Source organism: Cannabis sativa, chromosome 5 (assembly GCF_029168945.1).
Source record: "Cannabis sativa cultivar Pink pepper isolate KNU-18-1 chromosome 5, ASM2916894v1, whole genome shotgun sequence".
NCBI lineage: Eukaryota > Viridiplantae > Streptophyta > Magnoliopsida > Rosales > Cannabaceae > Cannabis > Cannabis sativa.
In genome coordinates, this window is record NC_083605.1 from 65807559 (window position 1) to 65815343 (window position 7785).

Sequence of the window (7785 nt, forward strand, 5' to 3'; positions counted from 1 at the left end):
ATATGAAAAAAAAAGTTAGAAACTCAAGTATATAAGAAAAATTCTAAGTTGATATTGCTTGTTAATATTAAAATAAAATAAGAGATTTAATAATTATTTATTTTATTATAATTAGTTTATTTTTTTTTATTTTTTTAATATGTAATTAATAAGTAAATATGATTTTAGTACAAAAAAATTAATATAGTCTTTTAATCAAAACAACTTTTTCTAAAAGTTGGGTTGGAGCAGCTTTAGCTTTTAGCTATAGCTTTTCCAAAAAAAATTCAAAAAGCTGTTTTTTGACTGTTGCCAAGCACATTTTTTCATAGCTTTTTCAAAAAGCAGCTTTTAGTTTTTCCAAAAGCTGTGCCAAACGGGCCCAAAGTGTGGTTGCAAGGAGTAGTGCAAAAGAAGAATATAAAGCTATGGCTAACAGAGTATGTGAGGTTTTGTGGATAAATGGTATGCTCAAGGAGCTGAAGTTACAAGTTTGTATGCCTATGAAGTTGTTTTGCGACAACAAGGCTGCCATAAGTATTGCACATAATCCTGTTCAACACGACCGGACCAAACATATAGAAGTTGATCGCACTTTATAAAGGAGAATCTAGAAGCAGGAGTAATTTGTATACCGTTTATAAAGTGTGAAGATCAAACTACAGACATTCTTACAAAAGGATTATTTAAACCTACTTTTGATTTACTTGCATACAAGTTGGGTATGTTTGATATTTACATACCAACTTGAGGGGGAGTGTGAATTAACGTGTAAAATATCAACTAGGTCAGTCATAAGTTGTTAACATAGAGTTAGGAGTTAGTTTCTATTTTTATGGGTGTGATATTATGTAATTTGTTACTGATGTATTTTATTAAAAAGCCAATTGGCACATGAGTGAAAGATAATTACTTTTTTTTTTCCCTAAAACTACAAAAGGCAACAGAGGGGATGTTTCTCGAGTACAAAAATTGGTTGGGGAGGTTGAAAATGCCTCTAGAAAATGGTAAATTTTTTGCTAAGTCGTCAGTATTTTTTAGTAACAATACCTCTGTTCAAGATAGAGCTCAGATTGTTTCTTTGATGGGAATTATTGAAGCTGATGAAAATAACAAGTATATGTGGTTGCCTAATACTCTCTCAAGGAATAAAAATATAGTATTTGGATATCTCAAGGATAGAGTGAAAAAGAAAATTCAAAGTTGGGATGGTAAGCTTTTATCAGTTCTGGTAAAGAGATCCTTATTGAAGCAGTTGTTCAAACTCTCCCAACTTATGCCATGAATGTATCCTAATTGCCAAATAATATGTGTAAAGATATTAAGAGGTGCACGAGTAAATTTTGGTGGCACCCTCAATCTTCTAAAAAAAAAGATTCATTAAAGTTGGAAGAATTTGAGTCAACATAAAGAAAATTGTGGTATGGGATTTAAGGATCTCGTGACTTTAATTTGGCTTTACTTGGTAAGCAAGGGTGGTTGCTATTGGCTAAAGAAGACAGTTTGGTGGACAGAATTTTCAAAGCAAGATATTTTCCAAGAGGTTCTTTTTTTTCTACAGATTTGGGCTCAAATCCAAGCTTCATTTTGAGGAGTGTGTTGGCCTTGCAAGAGTTGATTAAGTAGGGCATTCGAAGAAGAGTAGGATCGGGTACTAGCATTGATATTCTAAAGGATCCTTTACTTATTCATGAGTCTAATCCTTTTATTTCCTCAATTGACCCATCTCTTGTAAATGCAAAAGTGAGCTCTCTTATGAAATTAGTCTCATGAGTGGGATAAGGAGGTACTGACAGATATTTTGAATGCAAGAGATAATAATTTGGTCTGGAGCATCCTGTTGAGTGCAGGCATTGATCACGATTCATGGTACTGGTGTAAAGAGAAAGATGATTTTTCTTCTATAAAAAGCGTGTATCAGCTCCTCTAGGACACCAGATTGTAACTCAGGGTTTTGGCATCCTCTTTGGAAATTAAAAATTCCACCTAACGTCAAGAACTTCCTGTGGCAGGCGTGTTCTAGTTGTCTGTCTCCTTACTAGAACTCAGATGAGAGTGAAACATGTTCAAGTGGCTACTTGCTATCCCTAGTGTGATGATGAGGCTAAATCATTTATGAACCTTTTAATTTCATGTTTTGTGGCTCAGGATTTTTGGAGCATAACTGGTGTTGCAGCAATAGCAGGTAATCGCACCATGTTTGCTGCTTAGTTGCATGAAGGTCTATCTTGTTGGTCAGTTGCGATCAAGATCAAGGTGGCTATGCTGTGTTGGTCCCTTTGGAACTTGGAAGCATAGAAATGAGAGAGTTTGGAATAATAAATCACCCACCGTTGGTGAGATTGTGTCATTAGCTAGACTCAAATTTGAGAACTAGAGTAATGCTCATAAAAAGTTTCAGATGCCTTCTCCGTATAATTAAGCGAGAGAGGTAATTGAGCATTGGACCACACTTATGTTTCCTAATCTCAAAAGTAATGTTGATGGTGCCATTTTTCAAGTGGATGGTCGATTTGGTTTTGGTTCTTAAAGCTATTCAACGAAGTCATCCTGGTGTTGCTTATTCTTCTTTGGTTGAAGCTATGTGACTCAAAGAGGATTTGAGTTGGATTTAAAAGAAAGGGTAGATTGATGTGGTGCTTGAAACTAATTACTGTAATCTTGTGAATGATTTAAAGTCTAATAAACCTATGGTTTCTCCATATGGTGTTGTAGTTTAGAGTTGTAAGACGATCTTGTTAGAACTTTCTTTTGTTTCAATTTGCTTTGTAAAACGACCTACGAATAGGGTACCACACGCTTTCACTTGATCTTCTGTTCATGTTGCTTCTATTTTTAGTGAAGATTCTTTACCCACTAAAATTTCATCCTTAGTTAGGGATGATTTGATTTAAATTTTCTTTCAAAAAATAAAATAAAATAAAAATTATAACTTAATTTGGAAAATTTAGATATATGCCTATTATATTAGAAGTTTGATGAGTTAATTAAGAAATTTATACTTTATGAATAGCAGGCAAATTGCATTTTTGCCATACAATAACGCGTGTTGTTGGACTAGTCCATAATCGATTATGCCTCTCACAACTTACGAATAGTGATAGTTACATAATCTTTATTTTTTTTTTTAATTTTATTTATTTATTTATTGAAGATTTATAAATACTAATCATGAGACTTTAACTCATTAATGTCTCAGACTAGTCCTTGAAACACGAAAGAACAATGAAATCATCAACTATTTCACTGATAAAACGGAGTGAGTATTTAGTGTCAACAATCATGTAAATGACAATACAAGAGAGAACAACAAGCAGTATCCAATGATGGGGGATGCCAGCCATGTTTTGGTTTATTTTGCACCACAAAAAATTTGGACAAAAACTATGAAAAAAAAGAAAAACAAGGCTCATGGTTGAGACCCAAAACTTTCTTCGTAAGAAAAATACTACTGGGCTGAGCTCACTTGTTGCCTAACTCTTCGAGCACAGTCTGCGAAATTCCGAACAAGATCAGCACATTTCAGAGGGTCTTTGATATGTTCTTTGTAGCATGCTAAGCAAGCTTCATTCTCTGCTACACAAGGCAAAGGCTTCTGGTAAGGAAGCTTGAACTCTTTATCACGGAGATCTTTTGCTCTTTGTGTTACTTCCTGCACCATGTTATCTTCCTGCTTTTGCAACCTCTCCACAACCCTTTCGCTCTCTTGAAGGACAGATCGGATTGCATCCAACTCTGCACTAGAAGAGTATGCAGTAGGGGGTACCGGCAAGAAAATTGGAGGCTGAAGTGGCCATCCTGAAGCGGTCGATCCCTTGTGTGTTTCAAAGCCATCGGAAACTTGCTTCTCCTTTGCTTTCGTTTGAGGTTGTTGTTGAGGCACTCGAGACTTAGTTCTAGTTTTTTTAGTCTTCTTCTTCGATTTATCTTCTTCATTGCCAGCAAGGCTATTCACCAGGTTGCGGCTAATCTGGATACTAAACTCACCCATGATTTCACAACTTCCTGATAAAATACCTAAATGCATTAACAGAAGTAAAACAGAAAGACAAATTTCTCTCAACATAACCTCCATATATTTCTCCTTTCTGCTGTAACGCCCAAACTTATTGCATAACAATAAATCTCCAAATCTCCATTTCGAAAACAAGAAATTTTCATGAAGTTCATTCACTTCTTTATTCTAAAACAGAAAATCTATATGAAGATGGAATGCAATTTATGTAAAGATAAAGATGTAAGAAAAGAAAAAAGAATCAAGTTAACCAGTCATGGATATGGTAACTACAGAGTTCATAATTGGATCGAAAATTCAAAGCAACAGAAGCATAGGTACCAAAAATAATATTTTTCAATCTTTCAGTCATGGTGGTAATGCCATAACAGTATCAGGCACGCAATGCCAAACAATGATGAAAGAACTGGAAAAAAAGTTCAGTCATGGGTGCAAGAGCATCACAATCAGAAAAAATGAAGAATAACATATTTGAACAAAATGAAAGAAGGGTTTTCGCCTATCCCCAAATTCCCAAATCAATTGAAACTCACAAACCCTTAATTTAACAAGCGCTGCCAAATACTAGCCTCCATTTCACTAGCAGCATGCCCAATCAACAAACTAATTGTTATAATCCGAGCAAAAATTTCATGGAAACCTAATCGGCTGAGGTAAAAGAAAATCAACACTTGTTTTACCATTCGATCAAGTTCAACTACATTTAAATTATTTATAACTCATAAATCGAAGATTATTCAATGCTTTTACCGTAATACACACATGCAAATATAGAAATGAGATGTACCTGGAAGAAGGTAGATTAAACCACAAAGATTCTTGGGGACGATGAACAAAATAGCGTCTGAAGACTCCGAACTCTGAACTCCCCAAATGAACCGAATGCGAAAGAAATTTTTTATTCCAGTTATACCCTCCTACAAATGGAGAATTACAAATTGGACTAACTAGCAAATAGTGGGCAAAATTGGACTAATTAGCCTCCTAAGGAGAAGTTTGGTTTCAAGCCCCGCTTCAAATAGGAGAAGTAGGCCATGCTAATGTGTCTTAGATGATCCACATCTCAGGGTCAGGCGCTGATGAGCACATTGAACTATCCATGTGGCTTAGAGCCCTCACATCCCAGCCCAGGCACAATGACGCAATTATTAGGGGCGCGCTCTACCACTGAGCTAATAGCCCGTCGTGCGGGCCTCCCGCTGGGGGCCCACTATGCCAAAAGCGAGCGAAACTCCATGAGAAAATTACACTCTATAACCTTTTTATATTGTCCTCTTTTATTTTTACTCTCTTTTTTAAAGTCTATCATTTTTACCTCTTTTTTAAACATTCTACAAATTCTGTCCCTATCACTTCAAGATACTCTCCATGTGACTCTCTTATGTCAGAGTATTTTGGGTACAATACATATAAAAAGAGATATGTTTCAATTAAATATAAAATTAGAGATAAATTTGGTTAATTGATTAATAAAAATGGTATTTTTCAACTTACCCCAAACCCCATCCCTTGAACTCTATAGATTTTGATAAATTGGTCAAATTTTAATCTTTAGTAAATTAATCACTAAACTTTTACTTTCTTTTTAACATTAAGTTATCACTCTTAAATAATGGTATTTTTTTTTATTAATTTCAATTTTTTTTTAATAATTTTTTATTTATTTTTTTACTTTAACAAATTATTATATAAATATATATTGTCAAATATTAAAAATATATTTTATTTATATAATATGTCAAATAGTACAAAAAAATAAACAAATAACATAATTTTTTTTTTTACTTTTTACAGTTTACCTATATAAATTATATTTTAAGATTTATGCTAAAAAAATATATGTATAAATAGAATATATTTAAAATATTTAATTAAAAAAATTAAATATATATAAGAAATTTTTACACCAAAAATATAAAATGGAATTTTTATTACATATGTACTTACACACAGTTGCCTAAACATTTTTACCTTTTCGCTTTATTTTATTACATATCACATGCACACTCCCCCATGCATATGCCACGTGCATCTCCTCCATCCCTCTTCAATCAACCATCAATCAACCATCAATTACTTCCCTCTCTTTTTTTCATTTTTTCCTTTAACTTTTTATTTCTTTTCAGTTTTTTTTTAAATATCTTGTAACCTCCATTAATGACTTATATCAATCATACCTTATATCATTTCCCTCTCTTTTTCTCTTCTTTTTTTTTTTTTTTTATTATTTTCAATTTCTTTTCATTTTTTTTTTAAAAAAAATAAAACCTCCATAGCTGAACTCTTCTCCTTCCCCTGTGCTAAAGAAAAGCTCTAAAATGGGATTGAAATCTGTAGCTAATAGGAATAAGGGCTAACGTCCTGTTATTCAAGACGATGACTCCGATTTTGCTCCTCATTTTTTCGAAACGTGAGCGAGCTCCTCCTAAAAAGAGATCAAAGGTTATGTTAGGCTATTTTTAGCCTAAGTTTCGGGTCACATTTTACAGTTATTTTTCTTCTTTATTATTATTTTTGGAATAGAATTACGCTTGTTTTCTTTGGTTTCAGGTTTCTACACTTGGAATGTATAAATTGGATAAATTTCGGAAAACAGTGATCTATAAAATAGAGAAAATTTTGAAAGAAAATAAAGCTGAAATTTTAAGCCTAAATTCGACTATTTTCTGATCAGATTTTGGATAAAGTCAAAACATAAAAGTTTTAGATATCTTTTTTATCTTTCCAACGCATCTTGAATCAACTCATTTGGAGTTCGTATGAAAAAGTTATGCCCATTTTACTGAAAGATATCGAAGTAGAAAATTCCAGTCGCCGCGGTGAGATTTCCATGGCCGCGGCCATAAAGTCTGGGCAGAAATGTGGTTTTTAGAAGCCTATCTGGCCGCGGCGAGACCACTTTTGGCCGCGGCGAGCGTCCGTACGGTCAGGGGTATTTTCGTCTGACGAACCCTAAAAATTAGATATAAATAGAAAACTGCGATTGGAAGTCAAGGGAGGCGATTTGGAACCCTAAAACACAGCAGAGAGTGGCAGGAAGAGCAGAAGAAATCAAAGTGAAGATCCAGAATCAATGCACCAACGGTTTCTTTCTCTATTCCTCTTTAATTTATTTATGCTGAATATTGTTGTAGGAATGGTTATGGATTTATTTCTGAACTAAATTTCCCATTTAGGGAGGATGATGAATGTTGTTTAATGTTTTTGCCTAGTTAATGCATAATTGCCATTCCTCCATTCTTGATTGTGAAATTATCTTTATTTGTGTTTAATTCCATGTGTAAGCTTGATCACCTTGTGCATGTTCTATGATCTCAATTCAAAATCTGAAAAGTGAGAATTGAGAATGCTAAAATTGGATAATCGATGTTCTATGTGAAACGAGAGTATTCACATGACTTATGTGACAAGTAGATTATTGCTTAATGCTGATTTCATGTTAGTTTAATTAAGAGATTAATTAGAGAACATGTGATTTAGAACCTAAAAGATCTGAAAAGAGTTAGGTTAATTTATAATCTGTCATTCACTTCAAGAAAATGATAACAATTAGGCATTAACAATTTAGGTAAACATACAACAGGATTCTCCTCCCTATTATCTCATCTTGCTCAACTTTCACTTGTGTTATTTAAGTTTTCTGAATTACTTTCATTCTGTTTCAATTATAAAAATTATTGATTTGCCAAATAGAATTATAAGTATAATTTAGTAGTAATTAATCCAATTCCCTGTGGTTCGACCTCACCTGCGTGAGTATACTACTTGATTGCGTGCACTTGCGTAGTAAT

The 7785-nt window shown here is 33.5% G+C and overlaps 1 protein-coding gene across 2 annotated transcripts; it reads right to left on the reverse strand.

Annotated features, from left to right (window-relative positions):
* Positions 1-3199: 3199 nt before the first annotated feature.
* LOC115716298 (uncharacterized) lies at positions 3200-5060 on the reverse strand. 2 transcript variants are annotated; one of them, XM_030645058.2, is made up of 2 exons: positions 4782-5060; positions 3200-3984 (listed from the first exon to the last, which is right to left on the reverse strand). In XM_030645058.2, exon 2 carries the CDS (start codon positions 3968-3970, stop codon positions 3428-3430), a length of 543 nt encoding a protein of 180 aa, XP_030500918.2. In that variant the 5' UTR covers positions 3971-3984; positions 4782-5060; the 3' UTR covers positions 3200-3427. The 2 variants fall into 2 exon arrangements, with proteins under 2 accessions (XP_030500918.2, XP_030500919.2); XM_030645059.2 differs by having other exon boundaries at positions 3200-3996; positions 4782-4932.
* Between the last annotated feature and the right edge of the window lie 2725 nt (positions 5061-7785).